The sequence below is a fragment of the Equus przewalskii genome, chromosome 21 (genome assembly GCF_037783145.1).
Source record: "Equus przewalskii isolate Varuska chromosome 21, EquPr2, whole genome shotgun sequence".
In the NCBI taxonomy this organism is placed as follows: domain Eukaryota; kingdom Metazoa; phylum Chordata; class Mammalia; order Perissodactyla; family Equidae; genus Equus; species Equus przewalskii.
Window position 1 is genome coordinate 37,227,266 of NC_091851.1, and position 27,923 is coordinate 37,255,188.

At 40.9% G+C, this 27,923-nt stretch overlaps 1 protein-coding gene across 2 annotated transcripts in view; it reads left to right on the forward strand.

The window, feature by feature from the left end:
- Window positions 1–21,055, forward strand: part of ARFGEF2 (ARF guanine nucleotide exchange factor 2) — a 106,168-nt gene extending 85,113 nt beyond the window's left edge. For both annotated transcript variants that reach the window (XM_008542012.2, XM_008542013.2), the window contains exons 31-39: window positions 2,366–2,501; window positions 3,590–3,728; window positions 3,837–3,891; window positions 6,702–6,816; window positions 9,544–9,674; window positions 12,955–13,123; window positions 14,111–14,249; window positions 16,484–16,601; window positions 17,359–21,055. In XM_008542012.2, the coding sequence (XP_008540234.1) occupies window positions 2,366–2,501; window positions 3,590–3,728; window positions 3,837–3,891; window positions 6,702–6,816; window positions 9,544–9,674; window positions 12,955–13,123; window positions 14,111–14,249; window positions 16,484–16,601; window positions 17,359–17,535 (1,179 nt within the window). In that variant the 3' untranslated portion in view covers window positions 17,536–21,055. The remainder of the gene's footprint in view (window positions 1–2,365; window positions 2,502–3,589; window positions 3,729–3,836; window positions 3,892–6,701; window positions 6,817–9,543; window positions 9,675–12,954; window positions 13,124–14,110; window positions 14,250–16,483; window positions 16,602–17,358) is intronic.
- Window positions 21,056–27,923: the final 6,868 nt, after the last annotated feature.

Sequence of the window (27,923 nt, forward strand, 5' to 3'; positions counted from 1 at the left end):
CTTCTCATGTGTGTGGGGTTTTTTTTGTTTTTTACAAAAATCGAATCCCAACACACATATTGTAAACTACCTTTTTAACTTATACATGAATGTTTTACCACAACTCTAGCTTTTCTTCTGCAGCATTATAAGAGCTGCACAGTATTCCTAGCTGTGGATGTTCCATGGTCCATGTAAAATTATTTCCAATTTTTCTTTCTTTAGGCAGCACTGAAATGAACATTTTTTGCAGCTACATTTTTACTTGTTTCTTTTTTATTCAGGATGGGTGGTCTGACTGTTAGGTCAGGGGCTTACACGTTACTGAGGCTTTTGATGTGAGCTTCTAAGCTGACCTCCCAGTAAATTTGTAGCCGTTTACACTGGAGCCATGCAGGAGAGTTCCTGTTTCTCGTACTCTCTCGAGCTCTTCATATTTTAATTTATTTAATCATTGTTAAGTTGATGGGCCAAAAATATAACATTAAAACAATTTTCTAATTGCTGGTGAGTTTGCATATTTTCCTTTGCCTCATTGATCATTTGCATTTCTTTTTTTTTTTTTTCGTCTCCCCAAAGCCCCAGTACATAGTTGTATATCCCAGTTGTAAGTCATTCTACTTCTTCTATTTGGGATGCTACCACAGCATGGCTTGATGAGCGGTGTGTAAGTCCACACCCAGGATCCAAACCAACAAACTCCAGGCCGCCAAAGCAGAGTATATGAACTTAACCACTCAGCCATGGGGCCGGCGCCTGTGTTTCTTCTTTTATGAATTGCCTTTTCATATCCTTAGCCCCTCCCTGTTGGGTTATTCATCTTTTTCCTATTGATCTATGAGTCTTTTAATATATAAATAATATAGCAGATCCTTACGTAAATTGCAGGTGATTTTGCCCACTTTGTTATTCTCGTTTCTTTTCTGTTTTAGAAAATTTTAGCTTTTTTAAAAAAGTTAGCTCCCACCAACTACAGATTGATTGATTGATTGATTTTTGCTGAGGAATATTCTCCCTGAGGTAACATCTGCTGCCATTCTTCCTCTTTTTGTATGTGAGCTGCCGCCACAGCATGGCCACTGATAGACGAGTGGTGTGGATTGGCACCTGGGATCCGAACCTGGGCCACCAAGGCAGAGCACACTGAACTTAACCACTAGGCCACTGGGGCTGGCCCAAATTTAAGCTTTTAAAGAACTTAATCTGTCAGTTTTTCCTTTACGGTTTCTACTTTTGAGATCATGGTTAGCAATCCTTCCCTTGTCCATGATTTTATAAATCTCTCTCTATATTTCCTCTGGTAATTTCATGGCATCATTTTTAATATTTAAACTTTTGATGTGCAGTGTATTTAGTAAACTCTCATACTCATTTTTCCCAAATTTAAAACTTTTGTAAGTATCACTTTGAATGACTGTTAATATTCTGTCAAATGGATATATTTATTACTTAGCGTTATTTACAATAACCAAGATATGGAAGCAAGCTAAGTGTCCATCAATAGACGAATGGATAAAGAAGAAGTGGTGTCTGTGTATACACAGACACACACACACAATGGAATATTACTCACCCATTAAAAAAAATGGAATCTTGCCATTTGCAACAACATGGATGGACCTGGAGGGTACTATGCTAAGTGAAATAAGCCAGACAGAGAAAGACAAACACCATATGGTTTCACTTATATGTAGAATCTAAGAAACAAAACAACAGAAACAGACTCATAGATACAGAGAACAAACTGGTGGTTGCCAGAGGGCGAGCAGGTGGGGAGTCAGGCAGAATAGGTGAAGGGGATTAAGAGGTACAAACTTCCAGTTATAAAATAAATAAGTCATGGAGATGTAATATACAGCGTAGAGAATGTAGTCAATAATATTGTAATGCCTTTGTATGATGGCAAATGATACTAGACTTATAATGGCGATCATTTCATAATGTATATAAACATCGAATTACTATGTTGTACACCTGAAACCAACATAATATTGTAAGTCAACTATACTTCAATAAGTTAATTAATTCAATTTAATTTATAGCAGCGAAAAAAGTATCACTTTGAATTCCTGTTTAATATTCTGTCATGTGGATGCACTTAATTTATTCACATTGTTGGGCATTAATTTGTATCTGTGTTTTCAGTACCTAAATGCTAGTGTGGTAAACATCTTTATTCATAAACCTTCACCCACAAATCTTTGATTATTTCTTTAAGGTCCATTCTGGGAGTCATGTTGCTGCGTCAGTGGATATGAACGTTTTTAAGACTGTTGTTACATACTGCCAAATTGTTTTCTGGAAACGTTTGCCAATGATGTATAAGACTGCCCATCGCACTGCAGGGAGAGTTGCTTTTAGACATTATCTTTTTATTGTTTTCCAGAAGTCCGAGTGGATGACAACAACTTGCAATCACGCACTTTATGCTATTTGTGATGTCTTTACCCAGTTTTATGAAGCTTTGAATGAAGTTCTTCTTTCTGATGTATTTGCGCAGTTGCAGTGGTGTGTAAAACAAGGTACTCTGTATGTCTCTAGGCGTTATTTTTCTTGACATAGTCCTTAATGAGAGATTAAGTTTTTCAGTATATGAAAGCATGAATATAATGCCAAGGAGTACAAATGTATAATTTAACTAGTGAAAATGTATATTCTTTTAATTTAATTAGATCATAAAAACAACTTCCCCACCAAATCAGTTTGTAAAGCATTTCTTTAAGATGGGATGTAGTTGTTTTTATGTTTTAAAAGACGTACCTTTATACATTATACTATTCTTTCTGCTTTTGTATGTTTGAAATTTTCTATAATAAGATGTTTTTCAAACTGTGCTATGGGAGTTGAGATCAACAGCTTCATCAATGGACGTTTTTTGTTTGAGTATTTATGTGTTTATTTTGGGTATATCAGAAATAATACCCACGTACTACCTTACACCTGGATTCCATAGATAGTTTTGGCTTAAGATGAGGCTTAATTTACTTAAGTTTTTCAAAAGGTGACTCAGGTTTTTTTTGGTTGGTTTTTTTTTTTTTTTTTTCCTGAGGAAGACTGGCCCTGAGCTAACATCTGTGCCCATCCTTCTCTATTTTATATGTGGGACACCTGCCCCACGGTATGGCTTGATAAGCAGTGTGTAGGTCCATGCCCGGGATCCAAACTGGCAAACCCCAGGCCGCTGCAGCAGAGTGCATGAACTGAACTGCTGTGCCACCAGGGCGGCCCCATGACTCAGTTTTAAAATAAAAGATAAAACAGTTGATACTGATATGGCAAAAACTGGAGATGAAGTGTTTGACTAAATTTTTAGAAACACTGGTCTAATATTTTCCATCTTCTTTTACCATTTCTGGTACAGGAAGCCAGTTAATTAAGTAGCAAAATGTTGACCTTCCTCCATCTCAGCAATAAAACTATGATAAATAATTTTACCTCGTTAGGGCCTACTTTAACTATAAAAATGTTAATACCGTCTGTATCAGTGCTTCTCTTTAAGCCTATATATTTTTTTGTGTAGTCTCCACCTTAGAATATGAAGCATCAGCCATCTGGTGGGAATCAAAAACAGCAATTGAGGTTTAATGATAAATGTTGCTTTATTTTACAGATAATGAGCAGTTGGCTCGATCAGGTACAAATTGCTTAGAAAACTTAGTAATATCCAATGGAGAGAAATTCAGTCCTGCTGTTTGGGATGAAACATGCAATTGTATGTTGGATATTTTTAAAACAACCATCCCGCATGTGTAAGTGTCAGTGTAATTATTGCTATTTACTTCTGTGTTCAGTGGATATCTTAAAGCTCCGGGTTTCCTTTCACATTGATCGTTTTCCTTCTCTTGCATTCCGCTAAGTTTGCTGACATGGAGACCTGCAGGAATGGAGGAAGATTCATCAGAAAAACATTTGGTAGGATTATTATTTTTTTTTTTTTGGTTGTCTTTCTGATATCATGGTAAAAAATTAAGCAGCCTGAAGAGTTTGTGCTTTTCTGATGGAAAGTGAGTAAGAAAGGTTAAGAGCTCTAAAAACATATGAAACCTATTTTTTAGAACGTACAGAAAAGTATTAAGAAAATAAGTCACCTCATCTAATGAAAACCACAGTTTATTTACATTTCTACGTTTTTCTTTATGTGACTGTGTGTATATAACGCACACACATGTGAAATTTGGGCACACGCGACATGTAATGTATTATGTAACAACATTGTGAGCATTTCTCTATATTTTTGTTTATTTAGTGATTTCTTTCCTTTTTTTTTTTTTTAAAATTTTTCCTCCTTCTCCCCAAACCCCCTAAGTACATAGTCGTATATTTTAGTTGTGGGTCCTTCTAGTTGTGGCATGTGGGACGCCGCGTCAGCATGGCCTGGTGAGCTGGGCCAGGTCTGTGCCCAGGATCTGAACCAGTGAAACCCTGGGCCGCCGAAGCAGAGCGCACAGACTTAACCACTCAGCCATGGGACCAGCTCCCTCTCCATATTTTTAAATATTCTTTGAGAACCGCCTTTTCAGTGGCTGCACATTATTATAATTTACTTAACTAATGCTCCCTTGTTGGACTCTCAGGTCAGTTCTGCGTCTGTTACAGGTAACACTTGGGTGTAATTATCGTCATTTGTTGTTCTCCTAAATAAAGAGTGCTTTCCTCCACACCAGTAAAACAGTGGTGCTTATTTTTTGTGTGAGGCCACATAAAGAAGTTCTAATTCAAGTCTCACTTTAGAATACTTTGGTTTACAGGGGGTTTGTAATATTAACCTCTATTCCCAAATAACTATAAGGCTATTAGATTTTGAAAAGCATTTGGGATATACCAACTTAAAAATGAAGCACATTATTTTTAAACATTTTCTGTTTTTTAACTCTGTCTTCTGCTTTCAACTTGAAAAAAAAAAAGCTAGCTGTCTCACCAGTTTATTTTTGGACTTGATCTCATTAAAAATTTGTCACTCTCGAACAAACAATCCTAAAATTCATATGGGGCAACAAAAGACCGTGAATTGCTAAAGCAATCCTGAGCAAGAAAAACAAAGCCGGCGGAATCACAATCCCCGATTTCAAAACATACTACAAAGCTACAGTGATCAAAACAGCATGGTACTGGTACAAAAACAGGTCCACAGATCAATGGAACAGAATTGAAAGCCCAGAGATAAAACCACACATCTATGGACAGCTAATCTTTGATAAAGGAGCAGAGGGCCTACAATGGAGAAAAGAAAGTCTCTTCAACAAATGGTGCTGGGAAAACTGGACAGCCACATGCAAAAGATTGAAAATTGACCAGTCTTTTTCACCACACACCAAAATAAACTCAAAATGGATCAAAGACCTAAAGATTAGGCCTGAGACAATAAGTCTTTTGGAAGAGAATATAGGCAGTACACTCTTTGACATCAGTTTCAAAAGAATCTTTTCGGACACTGTAACTCCTCAGTTGAGGGAAACAATAGAAAGAATAAACAAATGGGACTTCATCAGACTAAAGAGCTTCTTCAAGGCAAGGGAAAACAGGATTGAAACAAAAAAACAGCTCACTAATTGGGAAAAAATATTCACAAGCCACTTATCCGACAAAGGGTTAATCTCCATAATATACAAAGAACTCACACGGCTTAACAACAAAAAAACAAACAACCCGATCAAAAAATGGGCAGAGGACATGAACAGACATTTCTCAAAAGAAGATATGAATATGGCCAATAGACACATGAAAAGATGTTCATCATCACTAATCATCAGGGAAATGCAAATCAAAACTACACTAAGATATCACCTTACACCCGTTAGATTGGCAAAAACATCCAAAACCAAGAGTGACAAATGTTGGAGAGGTTGTGGAGAAAAAGGAACCCTCATACACTGTTGGTGGGAATGCAAACTGGTACAACCACTATGGAAAACAGTATGGAGATTTCTCAAAAAGTTAAAAATAGAAATACCCTATGACCCAGCCATCCCATTACTGGGTATCTATCCTAAGAACCTGATATCAGAAATCTCAAGAGTCCGTTGCACCCCTATGTTCATCGCAGCATTATTTACAATAGCCAAGACGTGGAACCAGCCTACATGCCCAGAAACTGATGATTGGATAAAGAAGATGTGGTATATATACACAATGGAATACTACTCAGCCATAAAAAAAGACAAAATTGGCCCATTCACAACAACGTGGATGGACCTCGAGGGTATTATGTTAAGCAAAATAAGCCAGTCAGAGAAAGACGAACTCTATATGACTCCACTCATAGGTGGAATTTAGTATATTGATATGGAGATCTGATCGGTGGTTACCAGGGAAAAGGGGGGGTGGGGGGAGGGCACAGAGGGGGAAGTGGTGTACCCACAACATGACTAACAAAAATGTACAACTGAAATCTCACAAGGTTGTAATCTATCATAACATTAATAAAAAAAAAAAAAAAATTTGTCACTCTCACTGATAAATCATGATATATAGAGAAATGCCCTCTAAATTGGAATCAGAAAATGTGAACTCTTAATGGAAGGAATAATTGAAATTCACAGTCTCTCTTGTGCAGCCTTTGAGAAGTGCTACATTAAGCATTCAGGATAATTTTATTTCAAGCTGAGCAAGACCCTTAAATTCAAGTTGGGCGAAGCAGTGTTAAAACAGGCACATCTCTGCTCGGGTACTGAATTGCGGATGAAGAGAAATGGACATTGTGTTTCTCTCTGGCTTACTTTTAGGACGTGGATCTGGACCGCCAGTCTTTGAGCAGCATAGATAAGAATGCCTCGGAGCGAGGCCAGAGCCAGCTCTCCAACCCGACCGATGACAGCTGGAAGGGCAGACCGTACGCAAGTAAGCTGGCTTTTGTTGATGTTGTTATTTATTTATTTTAAATAGGTAACACGTTTACCTGATTCAGGTATTCAGAAGGTGCAAAAGCGTAAACGTGATAAGCCTGTCTTCCACCCTGTGCCTCAGTCTACCAGTCCCTTCCCTGTAGCAGCCAGTGTCACCAGTTTTTTATGTACCTTTCCAGAAACATTTTGTTTATATACAAGCAAATGCATATCCATACACACACACACACATGTATATCCATATTTATGTATCAATTCTCTTCCTTTACTTTTTATATAAATTATAGAATACTGTGCATTATTCCTTTTTCTCTTAATATATCTTAGAGATCATTCAAAATCGGTACCTAAGGAGCTTTCACATTCTTTTATACTATTGTGTCTTATCCCAGGATGTTGATGTACTATTGTTTGCTTAATTGGGTTCCTACTAATGGACATTTATATTATTCCCAATCTTTTTTTTTTTTTTACAAACAGTACTACACCGAATCACCTACTATATCTGTCATTTGTGAGTTTATCTGTACAATAAATTCCTAGAAATAGGGTTGCTAGATTAACAGATAAGTACACTTGCCATTTGACAGATAATTCCAGATTGCTGCCCACTAAGGTTGTACCTATTTACATGATCTTTGGGAACACCTGGGTGATACTTGGCATCTTTGGAGTAGTTTTCATTTGCAGCTTTCTAGTTGTGAGTGAAACTGAGAAGTTTTTCATGTGTTTAAGAACCATTTCTATTTTTTCTATGAATTATCTGTTCATAATCTTTGTTCATTTCATATTGATTGTTGGTCTTTTTTTATTGGCTTGGAGGAGCTCTTTATATGTTAAAGATCCCTTTTCTGTGTATGAGTTTCGAGTTACTTTTACCAGTTTGTCTCTTAATGCTGCTTATGGTGTGTTTTGCTGTCTGTCATTTGAAAAAATAGGTTGAACAGTTGCCATGAGTCAGGCACTATACTGTGTGTTTCATGTGTGTGATCTCATGTAATCCTTACGCTAACCCTTTGAGGAAGTACTCTTTTACATTCGAGTGAACTGGGACTTCAATGACATGACTTGCCAATATGTAGTAGAGTTGGGGTTCAGACACACTTTTAGCTGACTGAGAATCAGAACTTTTCTGGTGTCATTCTGGCCTTTTTTGAAGTTGTGTGCCTGTTGTTTTTCTTCATATAGTCCCACCCTCTTCTCAACATGTCAGGCTGTAGGTGTTCATATTGTTGTTAACTTCTGAAGCACCATGTTAGAAAAAGCCATGTGTGATCACCATTACCTTTTGAAGGCATAAAAAATAGTCACCCTTGAAATCCATTAAAAAGGTGCCATGTTGGAGACTGACGCCCTGTTCCTCAGCAGCTGCAGCACAGCCACTTTCTCTCCAGTGTCCAGTGAGAGCGTGAGCTCTGTTTCCTCATCAGCTCCAGATAAAGAGGTTGGCTTGTGTGTAGGGGGCAAGTGTACATTTCTTTAAATAGAACCACTCTCAGTGCAGCAAAACATCTGTACTCTGAGAGATGCCTGGGACTCAAGACCCTGCTGTTGCTCCAAGGAACGGTGCTCCTTTCTCCCGTCTCCATCTCAGCCCCTGTTCTGGGCATGCCTCACTGAGTGGAGCAGCAGGCAGAGTCTCTTACCCCACTCGTTTTGTTTTCTTCCCTTCTCTTAATTTTTGGTCCAAGATGATGTAATTGAATTGGCATAAGTTATAATATTACAACTTCACTGTCTTCTTTTTCAATTAAAACTTAATGCTGTATAGACAATTTATATGCTTGTGTGTGTGTTTGTGTGTATATATAATTTCACAGCCACTTTCAAAATCTTGAAGGTGACCAAACCTTCTTGTTTTCCATCACTAAATGCTTTATTTAATGTTTTCAACATTCTGATTCTATGACAATAAGTTGAATAAGAAATCTCTACTTTTACTATAGTCAAATCAGCCATCACTTACGAAGTACTTGACATGTGTTGCCCTTGAGCCCAGGGATTAAGAAGATAAAAATGGATGAGACACTAGTCAGAGACTAGTCAGTAGGCAGAAACCACACCAATAATTTGAACAGGGAAAATGCTACATAAAGAATTGTTAACTAGTCAAAGATGGCTAACCAGTAAAAGGTAAAAGAGGACTCTTGAGGGATATAGAAGTAGAAAATGTAGAAAGCAGGTACTACCTCCAGGGCAGACAGCAAGTGATCCAGAACTAAAGACTTAAGTGAGCCCCGCCCCTGTCCCTCAAAACTGAAATTCAGACCTCTGTGGATAGTCTGGCTACCGCAGGAACCTGTAGCCCCGTGTGGTTAGGGCACAGTCGGAAGCTGGTCTGTAGGAGTGGCGGCAGAGAAACTTGCCGGAGGACACGGAACCTGCATAGCTAACCTCCCTTCTTCAGGTCTTTGCTCAAATATCACATTTTCGGAGAGATGCTTCCTGACCAGCTTGTTTAAACTTGCAACCCCACCCAAACACCATCCCTGCCTTATCCCCATCCCTACCTTATGTCATCATCATTTGACATACTATGTCTTGTACTTAGATATCTTGTTTATTGTCAGTCTCTGTCATGGGAGCTGGGATTTTTGTCCAGCTTATTCATGGTTATGCCACAGCATCAAGAACTGTGCCTACCGCATAGTAGGAGCTCAGTGAATATTTATTCATTACTGGCTGAATCATTATTAGGGTTAATCTTTATCATCTAATATAGATCAGAAACTGTTTGCCAGCCTCCTCATCAAGTGTGTGGTCCAGCTGGAATTGATACAGACCATTGACAACATCGTGTTCTACCCTGCAACAAGCAAAAAGGAAGATGCAGAGCACATGGTTGCTGCCCAGGTAATGAGAACAGGCCTCGAGAAGGGCATCCTCGTCCCAGGGGAGCTTGCTCAGATGCAGTGGTGTGCTGGAGCCAGCTTGTCCTGGCTCACAAGAGCCCATCCTGCTCCTCTCTGCCCAACCCCTTGTTCAGTGACATCATATTGGGTAGCTTGAAATTATTGACCACGATGGGAGTATTTACACCACAGAAATCAGTAGACGCTAAAAATTGGTCTCCTTTTTTTTCATTCCCTGGAAAGCCAGTTTACCAGCATACCACTGCTCAGATGCCACCCCTCACTGTGGTGCTTCGAAACAAGACTGTTATTAATCACAGAGACTATTCCTCGTAACTCATCTACAGTTTAACCATAAATAACTGAGAAGGAAAATATGTGGATAAAGATACTAGTTTTTCCTTCAGAAAGCTCACTTTTTTGTTTTGTATATGCAGTCTTCTGTATATACAGTATTCTTGGAAACCAAGAATTGAGTGTCCAAAAGTTGGGCAGTAACCTTACACCTTGGGTTGCAAACTGCAGTGCTTGTGGGCGGCAGAGCCTGTGAGCCGATGTGGCAGGCCGGGTGGCACTGTGAGGAACAGGGCGCTCCAGCCCAGCCAAAGCACAGCCAGCTCCCTCCCCACTCCAGCAGCTGTTGCTGTTGGGTGGGTCAAGTCGTGATGCTCTTCCCGTGTTTCAAGAGGAGTCAGAGTTAAGACTTTTTCTTGTTGGAAATCTCCTGTTTATTAAATACTGTAATTACTGATGAACAAAATACGTCTGTGGGCCAGATCCAGCCCAAAGGCTGTCCTTTTTTGTTTTTTTAGTTTTTAAGTGTATAATTCAGTGATTTTAGTATATTTACAAAGTGGTGCAGACATCCCTACTGTCTAATTCCAGAATATGTCTTTCACTGTGGAAGGGAACACCCTAGCCATTAGCAGTCACCCTTTATTCCTTCCTTGCCCCAGCCCTTGGCAACCACTCATGTACTTTCTGTCTCTATGGATTTGCCTCATCTGGATATTTCATATTAATGGAATCATACAACATGTAAGCTTTTGTGTCTGGCTTCTTTCACTCATCATAATATTTTCCAGGTTCATTTATGTTGTAGCATATATATATCAATACTTCACAATTTTTCATATTTATATATGACTTAATTTTCCATTGTATGGCTCTACCACATACTGTTTATCCATCCCTCAGTTCATGGACATTTGGGTTGTTTCCATCGTCCGGCTATTATGAATAATTCTGCTATGAACATTTATATACAAGTTTTTATGTGGACTTTTTTTTTTTGGTGAGAAAGATTCTCCCTGAGCTAACATCTGTTGTCAATCTTCCTCTTTTTTTCGCTTGTGGATGGTCAGCCCTGAGCTAACATCTGTGCCAGTCTTCTTCTATTTTGTATGTGGGATGCCTCCACAGCATGGCTGATGAGTGGAGCAGGTCTGCACCCAGGATCTGAACCCACAAACCCGGCCACTGAAGCGGAGCACACAGAACTTTAACCACTCAGCGATGGGGCCCACCCCTTGGACATATGTTTTTAACTCTCTTGCGTATATACCTAGAATTGGAATTGCTGAGTCACGTGGTAACTCTGTGTGTACCTTTGTGAGGAACTACCAGACTGTTTCCCAAAGCAGGGGCACTATGTTTACCTTCCCGTCAGCAGTGTATGCAGGTTCCAGTCTCTTCACATCCTCACCGATGCTTGTTATTGTCTTTTAAAAAAATTATTATAACCCAGTGGGTGTGAAGTGGTATCTCATTGTGGTTTTGAATTCCATTTCCCTAATGACTAATGATTTTGAGCATCATTTTTGCTTATTCGCCATTTGTGTGTCTTTGGAGAAATGTCTGTCAAATCTTTTGCCCATTTTTACATTGGGTTATTTATCTTATTGTTGAATTGTAAGATATTTAAGATATATTCTGGATACTAGTCCCTTGTCAGACAGATTTGCAGCTATTTCTCCCGTTCCGTACATTGTCTTTCAGTTACTTGATGGTGTCCTTTGAAATACAAACGTTTTTAATTTTGATGAATTCCAAGTTACTATTTTTTGTCACTTGTACTTTTAGTGTTATATCTAAGAAAGCATTGCCTACTTCAAGGTCACAAAGATTTAGGCCTATGTTTTCTTTTAAGAGTTTTATAATTTTAGCTCTCACATTTAGGTCTTTGATCCATTTTTGAGTTTTCTTTTGTATGTAACAGGAAATAGGGAGTCTGCCTTCATTCTTTTGCACATAGATATCCAGTTGTCCCAGCAACATTTGTTGTAAAGATTTTTTCCCCCAGTGACTTGTTTTGGCACCCATGCTGGAAATCACTTGACCATAAATATAAGGAGTTATTTCTGGACTCTCAGTTCTGTTCCATTGATCTATAGGTCTGTCTTTATGCCAGTACTACACTCTCTTGATTCCTGTAGCTTTTTAGTAAGTTTTAAAATTGAGAAGTGTGTCTTCCAACTTTGTCCCTTTTTTTCCAAGATTATTTTGGCTGTTCTGTGCCATTTGCGTTTCCATATAAATTTTAGGATCAGCTTGTCAATTTTTGCAAAGAAGTCAGCTGGGGTTTTGATAAGGATTGTGTTGACTCTCTAGATCAATTTGGATAATGCTGCACACACTGCCTTTTGTAACTTCTGGCTTATAAGGGGAGTGGGGTCCACTCCTAGAGAGCTCAAGAAATGTAAAATCCCTAATTATGTCTCACAGGCAACACGTTCGATAAAAACTCCTAGCCTTTCTTACATGTTTTTCTGGGGTTTTTGCTTCACATTTGAAAACACATTTGAAAACACATTTGTTCAACTTCCTAAGTTCATTAGTCACTTGATGAGGCTAAAGAAGCCACTTGGCTTTGTTTAACTGTTTCTTTTAGTGAGTGTGTTTTGAGACTCACACCTTCTGTCACACATATTGCAGTTCGATTTTTTCATCTTCCAATTTCTTTGTAAAATAAAAAAGAGGACAGTGCAATCCTGTAGTAAAATTATTGGAGAACTACATACTCCTGTTCACGCAGTGAAGACAGTACTGACAAAACTGAAACTTGGGCCGGCAAAGCCAACCATCATGCAGAAGCTCACTATTTTCTCTCACCAGCCACTGAGCAAGAGACTAAATGGGAAAATAGTTCAGGGTGTTGAGGAATGAAGTGTATCTTACACAGAAGAGGACTTCTGGAGAGTTCTGACTGCCTTTATCTGATAGTACAATGTCTCAAACCACTCCGTCTTCTTTACTTAGCCCTCTTATTCTCCCCTCCCTAGCAAGACACGCTGGATGCAGATATCCACATAGAGACAGAGAATCAGGGCATGTACAAGTGCATGTCCTCCCAGCACCTCTTCAAGCTGTTGGACTGCTTGCAGGAGTCCCATTCATTCTCAAAGGCCTTCAACTCCAATTACGAGCAGCGGACTGTCCTGTGGCGAGCAGGTAAGGCCACACAGCGGATATGACAGGTGGCCACACTGGTCATCCTAAAACGTTAAAGCTGTTGGGAAATTCCTGATATTGTCAACATAGCTGGAATAACTTACCAGATATTTTCATGCTTGAGGAAGAAAGAAGGGAAGTGCTGGATAGATTTCATGCCGGTACCAGGAGTATTACCTGGCACAGGGAGATCCTCAGTAAGTGTTTGAAGGAAAAACAAACTGACAGTTAGAGACTTGAATTGATATAGCAAGTCGAGAAATTTGACATTAGATTAAACTTGTATAGTTAACTATGATGACAAAAATACGTGACATGAAAGTGTGGTAGTCTAGGAGAAACAGAAAACGTTTATACATTTTCTGAGGCTTTTAGGGGTTCTCTGTCTTCCCCACCTCCAAAAATAAATACGTAAATCCTGGGGCGACGGTAGGAGTCTGATTTTTTGAACTTTCCCCAAAATGATGCTTTATATAATTTTTTATTGTTACCGTTACTTTTTCTTCCCCAATGCCTATTTCATCCCACAATTTTAAAACGTCGTTTTTCTCTAGGACTTTAAACCATCTGGATGTTTTACGTCTTTGCCTGTAATGAGGTTTTGCCTATGAGAGTGGTTTACACGTTTCTGTGGCTGATTGGTACTGTTTTGTTTAAGAAAATGTGTTGTTATATGTGCTTTGTGAAAAAAAAATCTAGCAACTTAGAAAAGTGCTAGAATTCTTAAGAGCTGTTACACTTGAGAAGATGAAACACATGGCTTCAGCAGCCAGTGAGCAGTGTCGAATGGAGAACAGTTCCGGGCATTGAGAATGAAGTGTGTCTGGAGGATGAGTTGTCATGACTGCGTTTTCTGGTGTCACAGTTGAGCTGTGTCAAGATGTGAGATGTTTCAGTATTTCCTAAAGTAGCTAGGTTAGGCTCCCACATGATTTCTCAGCATTATCCTAGAAGTGTGCCCTGTTTATATGACTATCTGATCTCCAGGTTTTAAGGGCAAGTCTAAACCCAATCTTCTAAAACAAGAAACCAGCAGCCTGGCCTGTTGTTTGAGGATCCTGTTTCGAATGTATGTCGATGAGAACCGCAGGGATTCCTGGGCAGAAATACAGCAGCGACTTTTAACGTAAGAATATTGGTTTCCAATTAAATGTCTTGTCTGTGATACGCAAAATACATCACAACCATACTGTGAATTGAAAGGGTAGGAGAAAAATGCTACATGCTGATGCCCTCTCAAACTGTTTTCCTTTTTGTTTTTTCCTTCCATTTAGTGACTCTTCTGTTTCACTTTTCTTCATGCCCTGAAGAGAGCAAGGCCTCATTTCTTTCATTCCTAAACTTCTTAAGGCACAGAAACCTGGGCAGTGAAATGAGCTCAGAGTCAACAGGCCTGGAGTGAAGTCCTCGCTAGGTTCTCTTTAGAGCGCTGTCAGCTCCAATGTCCCATCATTCCTTCCTTCCGAGAGGAACGTATGAGAATCATACTGATACTGGCTTGCACTTACTTTGACTGTGGGGAAAGGCAGCAATGGAGAAACAGTGGGAGGCCATTGAGAAAGCCCAGACAGAAGAGCAGGCCTTTGCCACCCAGCTTCTTGGGCAACTGTGAGCAAGATGCTTATGTTTGAGCCTCCTTTTATTCCTTTATGATTTAAAAACAGATACGCATTGCTGCTCCTGTGCAACCGTATGATAAGACCCGCACTCTCCTGCACCGCTCGTGGGGAGTGTACAGTGACGGGACCTTTCTGGAAATCAGGTGGCATTATATATCAGGAGCCTTAAAGTGTTCACTCTTTCTTTGAGTCAGTAATTTCACTGTTATCGAATCTACTTAAGAAAATATCTTAGAAATAGGAACCAGGATTTCCACTCAGAGTACTCACTACAGACTTATTTATAAAGAGAAACAATTTAAAATAGCTCAACTGTGGAATGGATAACTCAATTATGATATATCCTGTGATAGGATGTTATGCAGGGGTTAGAAATGAAGTTTTTTGGCTTTTAACATTGTCTAAATTTCAGGTCACCCTTATTATATTTCAGTTTCTGTGTAGATTGCATCTTGTTCACCACCAACAGACTAGTTTTTATCTGTCACCGTACACATGTGCCCCATACCCCTTTTGCCCTCCCTCCACCCCCTTTTCCTCTGGTAACCACTAATCCAGTCTCCTTATCTATGTGTTTGTTTATCCTCTACGTATGAGTGAGATCATACAGTATTTGTCTTTCTCTGTCTATTTCGCTTAGCATAATACCCTCAAGGTCCATCCATGTTGTCGCAAATGGCACAATTTTGTCTTTTTCTATGGCTGAATAGTAAAAGTGAAATTTTTAAAGAATAATTTTCCTTGATGTGGAAGTCAATAAGTTTTACCACAAAAAAAGCAGGATGTAAAAAAGTGTATATGTATACTTAGGATTTTCAGCAATGTTTTTTTAAAATCATAGACATAGAAGCTGGAAGGAAATATGCCAAAATATTGTCATGTGTCCCTTAGGATGATGGAGTTATGGGTATTTTTTTCTCCTTTATAATTTTATACACTTTTCAGTCATCTTACAATGAGAATATATGACTAACAAGTCATAAACTGAAAAAAGAATTAATTAAAATGGACATGAGTAGCTTATTTCAACTCAAACTAAGCCCAAAAGAGAATTACCTACATAGTCTCATAGAGTTTCTCTAAAGGAGATACATAAATGTTAAGTTTTTAGCGTAACATGTTAAAAAAAAATAGCAGTTGTATGTGATGTGAGAAGAGAAAGTCAGTGTGTAATTAACTATTGATAATAAGCTCTTCTGCCCTTTGTGCTGAAGACAGTGTTTGAGCCCCACACACATACCAGGTCTGAGCTAAGCTAACATTGAACGTGCTTACTTCATTTAATCTTCACAACAGCCCCTTGAGTTTGGTACAAATGTTTATCCCCATTTTACAGCTGAGAAATCTGAGTCTCAGCAATTTGCTCAACCTGCACAGCTCCTGCAGGTGCTCAATAAACATTCATTGCAAGAATAGAGTTCTCTTGGGGCCAGCCCGGTTTCATAACGGTTAAGTTCATGCATTCCGGCAACCCAGGGTTCGCAGGTTCAGATCCCAGGTGTGGACCTGGCACTGCTCGTCAAGCCACGCTGTGGTGGCATCCCACATAAAATAGAGGACAATTGGTACAGATGTCAGTTCAGTGACAGTCTTCCTCAAGCAAAAAGAGGAAGATTGGCAACAGATGTTAGCTCAGGGCCAGTCTTCCTCACCAAAAAAGAAAAGAAAAAAGGAATAGCGTTCTCCACTCTGGGAGAGTGCGAGATGTTGATCTGCTGTTGTGTCCCCTTGATTCTTCCAGCGTGTGCAGTGAGGCTCTTGCCTATTTCATCACGGTGAATTCTGAAAGCCATCGGGAGGCCTGGACGAGTCTCCTGTTGTTACTTCTAACAAAAACCCTCAAAATAAACGATGAAAAGGTATAAACAAGTAAACTCTGATGTCTCTGCTAGGACATAGGTTTGGGTTGGCTTTTTACCCAGAGTAGCTATTTCTGAAGTAGCTATTTTCTCAATTTTTCCAAGGATGGTTACGTAACTAGCACCATTCTAGATACATTGGAGAGAAGTTAATTGATTATAAAAAATGGATGCCAGGCCAGCCCGGTGGCATAGTGGTTAAGTTTGGCACACTCCACCGCGGTGGCCTGGGTTTGCTTCCCGGGCGCAGACCTACACCATTCGTCTGTTAGTGACCGTGCTGTAGTGAAGGCTCACATACAAAAAGAGGAAGATTAGCGGCAGATCTAACTCAGGGTGAATCTTCCTCAGCAAAGACAAAAAGAAAAAAGAAAAAAAAAAAAAAAAGAACGCCTTAGGTTATGGAGGCTTTTTCTCTCAAAAGAGCCCCAGTTGAGAAAGGCTGAAGTTGAATCCGTGCGTGTTGTCATTAAATAGCTATGGTGATTTTCACCATGGCTGTGTTGGAAGAAAGGGTTGAGATTGTAAAACGCTGGTTTACTAACTTGCTTTACTAAAGGCTAGTAGCAAGGCTAACCCCAAATAATTTGTGAAACATAATTAAAAGAAGTTTTAATTTGCCACGTTTTTGCATCAATTTTCTAATGGCAAGAAAAAGCACCAGTATTGCGAGAAGTTCTAGGGTGGGATGAAGACTTTTGAAAAACTAGTGCCCAAAATGTCAACTTTTCTCTCTCTTCTTCCCTCCCACCTCAAGTTTAAAGCACATGCTTCAATGTACTACCCCTACTTGTGTGAAATTATGCAGTTCGACCTGATTCCTGAGCTCCGAGCAGTTCTGCGGAAGTTCTTCCTACGGATAGGCGTTGTGTATAAGATATGGATTCCAGAGGAGCCATCACAGGTACCAGGGACTCTGTCGCCAGTGTGGTAGCCCTGGCCCCCGCGGGCCACTGCTGCAGCTCTGCGGAATGTTCACCATGCCACCTCTCTCTGGCACCTCTTGAGACGGGTAAGATCATAGAAACAAGAAGTCGGCATCCTGGAGCTCAGAATGGCCTGGATAAAGATGGCCTCTACGCTGGTCCCATCAGAGCCCCTGACTAAGGCGTTGTGGTATTTCATTAAACTGTTGCAGACCCAGTTAACACAGTAGGTGGGGAGACTGTTTCATCTCTTTCATTCCATTTTACTGATTGAACTGTCCGTCACATCTGTCATTGCACATGTCGTCATTTTCCAGCAAAGTCCCGTGATTGTCAGAGGAAGTCACTCTCCTTGAAAATCCTGAGCATAGCTGTATAGGTTCGTGATTATTAGAGTGTGTGTTAATAAAATTTCTTGTAATGGCTGAGTGCCACCTAAAATATGCCGGGCTTTTTGCTGTCGTCTGAGTGTGTTAGAGAAGTTTGAGTGTCTTGTCAGTTTTGAGTCAGCTGTAGTTAGGTTAGTTTGGGGACAGGAAGGGAAAAAAGGTTTTTTTTCTATTTTATTTTGTTCATGTCTGAATGATTTTTAAAGTATTTTACAAAAAGATATTATTGAAGATTTGATTGAAGGCAGAATTTAGTAATTAAGTTAGAATTAAGAACTTGCAAGGTTTAAAAAAAATGTAGTACCTCCTGACTCTCCCTGTTTTAGTAACTTGGGGAGAAAAAGTCTAGGAAAAAGCGAAAAATTGAATGAAGATGGTTAGCCTTCCTTGAAGTAAGTATTTGTGGATGAGTATTAAATTAAAATTACCGGAATACATTGTCCATCTTACACACTCTGAAATCTAATATATGAAGTAGTAATGAAAATGAAGTAGTAATTTAAGAGTTAATTTATATCTGAGTAAATCTTTTATTTTTTACCTCAGAAAAGTGAGTGTACCAATTGTCAGCCCCCTGCTTCGCACAGTCCCCATTAAAGGGCCCTCGGGAGAGGGTAGTGACTGTGCGTGGGAGGGTCGCTCTGGGAACCTCCTCAGCCACGTCGTGCGTTGAACCAGAGCAGATCTGTGCTGCTGTGGGGCCGGTACAGCCGAACTGTGACCGTGGCGGGAGGTGGCCTGTGCCCAGTGCTTCTGTTGATTTGAGCCTAGGAGCTGAATTCTTTGGAAAGGTTAGATTCTGGGGTCTTTATTATCTTCATGATGGTGCAATACTCTTAACTGGAGAACTCAATTCTGATTCAGCAGCTTCCGTAAAAGTGGGCAGTATACAGATAAGCTCGGAGCCTGCAAGCAGTGCATCTGGAAGCTTAATTTATTCCGAGTCAGCGAGAAAGAGAGCACACGTCCTTCTCTGCCCTCTCACCCTCTGCCCACCTAGAGCAGCATTCGGCATCGGAAGAAGTGTTACACAGAGTTAGAAAACATTCAGACTTCTACCCACGCCCTTCAGTCCTGTAAATTGGATTGTATTGATGTCAACTCTGGTGCCTTAGAAGTTAGTAAGTTGGGAACCTATGTATAAAATCAGATATTTTTTCTTTATAGAGAAGGATTTCTGGTGCTTTTGTTTACTGAGAGACCGATTTCTTAGAGTTTTTTGTTTTTAGCGGCCTTGAGAAATGTTTGGCTTGGGCCAGCAGTGCTCTGTCTACGTTTTTCTTTCCCCCAAAGTGTTTTAATTTCTCTACCAAAGAAAAAAAGGGCAGGTTTAGGTTTTTATGTTATTTACATCCGTTAAAGAGGAGCTATATAATTCAGCAGGAGGGGACCGGGGAGAGTATTTTACTGTGAATGGAAAATGTTAGCACTTTGACTGACTTTTCCTGGAATCCGTTACATCTTTACACTGCAACGTGGAACTTACGTGCTAAGACTCACTCCCTAGTGCTGTAGCTCGTTCAGCCTCAGCAAGTCAGTCATCTCCATGGACATTTGTACTAAAGGGATAAATGAGGAACACGCATGTTCGCTCATACTTACATCTTCCATACAGCGGCATCCCTGATTGGAGATTTTTCCTTTCCTTCTAAGGTTCTCATGTGACATTTTCTTCATTGAATGTGACTGGAAGACTTTTCCAATGTATTCCTGCCTTTAATTTTGGCCTCCTCTTGCAGAGTAGGAAATGTGTAAGCATATTTTGTTACTTGCTGAAACATTCAGGTTTTAATTTCTTTTTAACTTAGTCTTTTAAAAGATTTGATTTTCTGAATGAGGCATTTGAATTGTACCAGCATGGACCTTTAAAAATCTGGATGTGAAACCATTTAGGGTAATTTTTCTTGTCAGTGGACCGTGATGTACAGAGGAAATCCCTTACCTCCAGTAATAAGCCATTCAGCCTAACTTCTATTTTGTGACTAAGTCTATTCTAGCTCATGGTCACCGTGGCCTATGCCACTCAGACACTAGTGAAAAGGGTGTGGGTGACTCTGCAGCACCGGGCCAGGACGCCACTTACAGTTATTAACACAGTTTTGGACAAGAGTGAAGCATTTCCAAGGCCTTATTTCTTTCTCAGAATGCTTTAAGTGTGGGTTCCATGTGCTGGGTCTCTAGAGAAGTTTTTATTTGTTACAATACTGCTGCTCTGAGCAATTTTGTTTTCCTTCGTGGTCCTTTAGGGAAATCACCAGCTTTGGCATCTTAACAACAAACAGTGGATGGGAAATTTTATGTCTAATATGCATCTTTAGAGTCAAATATACCTTCTTCCTGTTACTCCTCACGTACAACCAAAGAACGTACATTATGGAAATTGTATAATAATATCTGGAAACACAACACTCTCCTCTGACAGGTGACTTTTGTACAAAATGCAAAGAAAAACTAAACTTTTTTGTTCTTTTGTGGTTATGGCTATAGACTTAGTAGTCTTTATAATTATTAAAGGAACCTGCTGATAAATGCTGGTATGACCATCTCATTCAAATGTTTGTTGTTACGATGCAGACGGATATTGGTTTAAACAGAAGCTGGATCCTTAATACTGCATTTTCTGAATTGTTTTACTATTTGTGTTAAGGTAGACATAGCTTGAACTCACATGAAATCCTGGAGTTGTGCTGTCAGCAGCTTTGTCGTGTGGCAAACAAAGAAACCAAAGCTGAGTATTTAAAAGAATGAATATTTCTGGAAATCCTTGCTCTCAAAAAAAGACACTCATCAAAAGTGTAGTTTTTCTCCGTGTTCTAATTTTTAAAAAATTTTATCTGCATATTTGCATCAAATATTTCTTTATGTGCAAAATGTATGTTTTACCTCCTTAAAATGCCTAAAATTTAGTTAATAGCTACTTTTGTTTAATCTATACACGATGATTAAGTGCATTTAATATTGGTAATTTAATGAAAAGCATTCCTTGCCCAATGGATGTATACATTTTTGAAAGAATAAGCAGAATTATATAATATGAAATGCTATGTAAAGTTTTCTATGTAAAAATATTATGTATAATACTGTTAAAATATCCCATGCTTTAATCAGGTGGTAAATCAATAAAGTTTTAAAAAGTAAAGCTGTTTTTAAAGTAGTAATTAATATATATATCAAGCCATAGTTTGGGGTTAGTTTGTTCTCGTGGCAGGTATAAGCTTGTAGTTCTCAATTGGTGGTAAAATTGGGCCTTAGTATTTAAATGAATATAATTATTAATGGGAGAATATTAATTGTGGGTTTTAATTTTTGTTTTTAAGTAAGATCCCCCTCTTCCCCTTTCTTTCCTCCCACCCCCCACCGTGTGAAAGGGGAAAAATCCAGTCATGAGAAGATTCTTCTTTATCTCTTGAATACACTTTAGCTCACTAATTAGTTGACCAGTGAGTTAGTTCCCAAGAGAAAACAGAAGTCTCCTCTTGCTGGCACTGAGGGCAAGATGACAGAGGCTGACTCTCGGGGGAGGCCACGGGACCCCGAGTGGGAGGCAGTTCTCAGGTTCATACAGGGCGCCCGCGTCTAAAGGCAGCAAACTCTAGGCTTGGCTCTGCTGCTTCCAAACTCCAGATCCATTCTTTCCAGATATTCTAAAGTTGTAAATCATTATTCTACTTAAAGTATCCCGGTGCTGAAATTGACGAATACATTGTTGTCTTATTAATCCACTGGAGTAAAACTTCTGCTCTCTGTGGTACTACATTTCAGGCGCTTCCAGTGATGAACGAAAGGACAGCCCTTTTGGAAAAGGTTTCTAAAGAGTCTTTATCTCTTCAGAGCAGATCATGCCTGAGTTTCATCTAGAGTAGTGGCTTTCACCGTGCTGCCAACCAGTGGTTTTCTCTTCTGTCCCCAGGGGACACTTGGGACACTTGGCAACGTCTGGAGACGTTTTGGGTTGTTACGGCCAGGGGTGGGGAGGATGCTACTGGCATCTAGTGGGTAGAGGCCATGGCTGCTACTGCACAGCCCCCCACTGCAAGCAATGACTCAGCCCCAGTGTCAGCACTGCTGAGGTTGAATGAAAAACCCTAAACTAAAGTGACTTCCTCTGAGTCTAGCAAGGCTTCTTCAGCATGGTGTTGGAGGACCTAAATGTCCATCTTTAGCAGATACTTTCTGCTTTCTTTGGCCTTCCTGTAAAAAAGGTCACTTCTGCTTACTCATTTTATGAAGGAGGACATGCCAAGGTCACTGGTTGGTCAAGGGTCAGCTCCACCTTACTTAAATTGCTACTTAAGCATTTTGAAAGCCTATTTCAGCATGATACTGCATTTGTACCCTGCCAACAGACTGGAACAGGTTTTAGGTGAAAGTGTATTTTCTTTTGCAGAGGACCAGAGTAGTTCCCTGGAATTTTTGCAAACCTGTGCAACATGCCTGTTGTCCAGTTCAAGAAGTCTGCTAAATTGTTGTCGGGTTAGTTATTTCTGTCACATCTTGGGAGTGTCCAGCTTACTAAATGCAACTATGTGCCCCCAAAAGGAGGAGGAGTAGGGGTGGGGACTCCCCAAGGGTTCTGGCAAAAATGATTTTAGTATTTTTTTTAAAATGCCTATTTCCAGTCACAAGCCAACCTTATCTGGTGCTCAACTGAAGATTGAGCCTTTGAGGATAATTTTGTGTAATAGTCAATTTTCATCTTTCCTAGAGACTCCCAGACTTCACATAAGCCTTCTGTCGGGGCTGGCGGTGGCATAGTGGTTAAGTTGGCATGCTCAGCTTCAGCAGCCTGGGGTTCACAGGTTCGGATCCTGGGCATGGACCTACGCGCCGCTCATCAAGCCATGTAGTGGCGGTGTCCCACATACAAAATAGAGGAAGATGGGCACAGATTTTAGCTCAGGACTAATCTTCCTCAGCAAAAAGAGGAAGATTGTCAATGGATGTTAGCTCAGGGGCCAATCTTGCTCACAAAAAAAAAAACCACATTCTAAAGCCTTCTTTTCATTAACCCAATTCTGATTTGCTTAAAGAATTTATCTTGATTTGTGTTCAAGAAATATCCAGGGCCGGCCCAGTGGCGCAGCAGTTAAGTGCACATGTTCTGCTTTGGCAGCCCGGGGTTTGCCGGTTCGGATCCCGGGTGTGGACATGGCACCGCTTAGCAAAAGCCATGCTGTGGTAGACGTCCCACATATAAAGTAGAGGAAGATGGGCATGGATGTTAGCTCAGGGCCAGTCTTCCTCAGCAAAAAGAGGAGGATTGGCAGTAGTTAGCTCAGGGCTAATCTTCCTAAAAAATAAATAAATAAAAATTAAAAAAATAAGGATACAGTTATTTAAATTAAAAAAAAGAGAAATATCCATATGTTCTAGTAAACTTACTAGCTTGAGTAAATTTGAGCTTAAATAATGGCATAGTGATTGATTTTCTTCTCCATAGTGGTGTGGGTTTCTAAGAAGTAGGCAAAAACCAAGCACCATTCTGTAAGAGAGGCAGTGGACAGATCATGGGAGCTGGAAGGAAGAACTCTTGGTGCAGAAGGATTTGTGCTAACTTTCTGCCCTTTTTGAACATTAGCAATATTCAGGCCATTAATGTCACTTTTTAAAGAACTAACATTTATTGATGGTTTACTGCACTCCAGACACCTTACTAAGTGCTTTGCATACAGGAAGTCCTTTAAACTTCACACAACTGAATGAAATAGATGGCAGTATTAGACCCCCATTTTTTAGATAAGGAAACTGAGGCCCAGAGAGGCCCACTGAGGCCCAGAGAGGCCCACTGAGGCTGTGTGCCTGGATCACACAGTTGGGAAGTGGCAGGGTAGGCCTCGGACCTGGGCTCTGTCTCCAGAGCACACATACACCACGATCACACCGACCACGTTGCCTCTCACTGCACCCGTTAATCTAGGGGAAGGGGCATCGTCCTGGTCTCTGAGGAGCTTAAGTTCTAAGGCGCCTGTTTGTAAGTTGAACTGCTTGGGTATCGCAAACACGTGAGTAAGAAACAGCTGTTACCAGATCCCTTACACTGGCCTTCATAGAGCCATCCCCTGGCCCCTTTCATGACTAGCATGGATACTGAGAAGTCGAGGACAGGAACCGTGGCTAGCAGAGAGAATGTAAGAGGAAGTGAGCCAATGCCGAGGTTGGGCCAGTAGCCCTTGAGGTTTTCTCCTTGCGCTAGTCTCACCTCCTTCCCACCAGTTCATAAACTGCCTTCATTTTTCCACTTAATTACACCCCTTGAGATTCACCCATTCGTGACTTCTTTAGAGTTTCACACTTGCTCTTGCCTCAGGGCCTTTGCCCTTGCTGTTCCCTCTACCTGGAATGCTCATTTTCTAGACTGCTCCATGGCTGGTTCCTCCTCCTGGGTTTAACCCACATGCTAACCCGTCAGCTGCCCCCTTCACGTCTTCCTCAGAGCTCACCACCATCTGCAGTGACTTGTTTGGTATCTGTCTCACCCACTGGAATGTAAGCGCATGAGGGCAGGAACCATAGCTGTTCTGTTTATGATAATCTCATCAGCAGGAGCACAGTACCAAACACATAGTAGGCACTCAATGAATTTTTGGGGAAAAAATGCAGGAAGTGTTGTTTTTAAGTGGAAATTCTAGGATGATCATGGGACAGTTCACTACACAAGGAATTATGTCATTCCCTTTGTTTTCTCCGGTTGCTGGCAATTCCACTCTCCATTCACCTTGCTGAGCTTGAAGAAGAAGCTGCCATCCAAAGACCTACTTCCCCTCCACACCTGCCATCGTGGAGATCAGCCCTAAGCACATGCTTCCCTCTGAGAAAGTTCTGGAAGGTGCTCACTCCTCAAATCCAAAGGCCACAGGTGCCCATAATGCTCTGGTTTGACATTCCACATTCTCTAAATTCCTGCTGGTCTCACTTCCCCCTCCTCTCCACCAAAGAAGGAGAGAAAGAGATCTTTATTCCTCCTGCCAGGCTTCCCTATTGGTCATTTTATATGCTATTGCCATTTCAACCATTGTTCGGCCTTTTTTTTCCATTTCTGTGATAGCTCCTAGCAGCAGAATAACGATAATAATAATAGTGACCATTTATTGGATTCTTAATGTGCCAGGCACTTGCTCTGTACACATCATCCCTTTTAATTCTCACAAGCACTTCATAAGGTAGGGTACCATTATCATCCTCACACCCCACTTTTTATAGAGGGGTTCCTGGGGCTCAGAGAGGTCAATGAACTTGCCTAAGGCCACACAGCTAGATTCAAAGCCCTGCAGTCTGGCTCTAGAGCCCGCCTCTTAAACACTGTTCCACACCGCCTCTCAGTGCTTGAGAGCCGTTAGCTCCGTCCCCATCCTGCTCCTTCATTGCATCCTTGATGCTCCCTTCAGTCCCTCCCTAAGGAGGGATGTCACACAAGGGAAGGGCCATTTGGATGAGCTGGGGAGAGGACAGGTGAAGATCACGTGGGCACTGCCCCAGTGGGCAGAGAGCGCAGCATAGCACTGACGTCTGCAGGCTCTGGGGCAGAAATACAAATGTGGGCTCACATGCACTAAGTCTAAATATTTAAAAGTTATGTGTCAGAATAATAAGCTTTCTAATAAAACACAGTCTATCCTCCTTCCTTCACAAATAATACCTTAGTAATACCTGGAACTCCAGATTCAAAGGCTGACTTCTCAGGCTCCTCAGGGTTTCATGCCAGAACGTGGCAACACAGGGAGAATTGGTCCTTGTCCTGCACCCTTTCTCCTCCCACCTCAAGCCTCACCCTGCACCCCAAGGCTTTGTGTGTGTGTGGCTATCCAGCTCTGTCCAAACCCCCACAGACACACCCTAGTCTGCACCCTAGTCACACTTCCAGCTTAGGGGTGCTCACAACTGCTGTGTATTTGCTCTCAGAAGTGACACAAGCAAGAGGTTAGGTTTCCATAGATTCTGGAAGAGGGCTCAGGGCCTATAGGGGGGGAATTCCAGGGCCCTGTGCAACTGGAATGTGGTCTGAAGGGTGACACGGGTTCTCGGTGAGCACACCCCCTTGGCCCTTGGACCCCTCACCTGTGCGGAGGGAGCAGCTGAAGGAGGGTCAGGGTGGAGCCCCCTAAAGCACAGGGACCAAGGCAAGGATCCGGAGGCTTGCCCAGGTCTAAAGCAGTACCAGCCAGGAAAACAGAGGACTGAGGACGACGGGAGGATGCCAAATACATTTCCACCCAGTCACGAAATGGTCATTAACAGCTGACACTGTTGGACACTTATTTCCCAGGTGCTCTTTCATGGACTTCATATACATTGGCTCTATAATCCTCACAACCACTCCAGGAGGCAAATTACTGTTAGTATTCCTCTTGCAGAGATTAGGCAACTAAGTTATAAGTAACTTGCCTAGTGTCACACAGACGGCATTGGGATCTTAACCTAGGTAGCCTGGCCAAATCCATGGCTCTTAACTAGTGTGATACAAAAGGATAAAAGAAGAGTGACAATAAAGGGATGGTAAAACATATGTCAAGATATGTCAATTATATCTTAATAAAGCTGGAAAAAAGGATATGCCAGATCTAACAACATTGATATCAGACAAGATAGAATCGGAAGAGGACAGCTCTGAAAGGGCCGAAGAGGAGTAGTTCATATTGTCAAATGATAGATTTCATCAAGAAGCAATAGCATGAACCTTTATCTACCTAATAGCTTCAACATAGAAACCAAAAGCCTGCTAAAGTACACTTTAACAACAAGAAAGCCAGGGACTGGTCCCGTGGCCGAGTGGTAGAGTTCACGCAGCTCTGCTTCGGCGGCTCAGGGTTTCATGGGTTTGGATCCTGGGCACGGACATGGCACCACTCATCAAGCCATGCTGAGGCAGCGTCCCACATTCCACAACTAGAAGAACCCACAACTAAAATATACAACTATGTACTGCAGGCCTTTGGGGAGGAGAAGGAAAAATAAAATCCCTTTTTTAAAAAAAAATCGGATAAAGAAAAATTTAAAAATAAGGGCATAGGGGCTGGCCCCGTGGCCGAGTGGTTAAGTTCGCGCACTCCGCTGCAGGCGGCCCAGTGTTTCGTTGGTTCGAATCCTGGGTGCGGACACGGCACTGCTCATCAGGCCACGCTGAGGCGGCACCCCACATGCCACAACTAGAAGGACCCACAACGAAGAATATACAACTATGTACTGGGGGGCTTTGGGGAGAAAAAGGAAAAAAATAAAATCTTTAAAAAAAAAAAAATAAGGGCATAGAGGACATAAATAATCAATACATTACCTACAACTAATGTTCTAATTAGCAAAAGACCAAGTCTTTCCTGTTTGTGAATTTTCCACCATGTGCACATATGTTTAAAAATAAAAAAGCAAAGGTACCTCCGTTTTTTTTTCTTTGCTGAGGAAGATTCACCCTAAGCTAACATCTGTACCAATCCTCCCCTATTTTGTATGTGAGCCACCAGTACAGCATGGCCATTGAGGAGTGGTGGACGTCCGTGCCCAGGAACTGAATGTGGGCCGCTGAAGCAGAGTGTGCCAAACTTAACCACGAGGCTACTGGGAGTGGCCCAAGGTACCTCCATTTTTAAAATGGTAAGAAACGACCATCTGATACTTCCCAATTTTAGCTATCAACACTCTTGTGCATCTCAGATGGGCTTTAAAAATGAGATTGAACCAAAAGAATACTTATTCTTTCCAAGCACAGCTGAAAATATCCATGCTTTTCTGAATCAAAATAAAACATAAAATTGTCTTCCCACGGAGCACACCATAGATAACTTATCTTTTCAGAAAGTCTTTCCATACACTAGACACATTGTCTTCTCAGGGTTTGAAAAGAGGGAAAACTGCATGAATACTCAGTTCCTGCTCCTTGCAGTGGCTGGATGATATTTTTGATTTCCAACAAGGTACACTAGAAGTTGCAGCAAACCTACGAGCACGTGTGCGTGGGGTGGGGGACGGGGATTTCCGAGGGAGATTTCAGGTATCACCCATGCCCCATGGAGAGT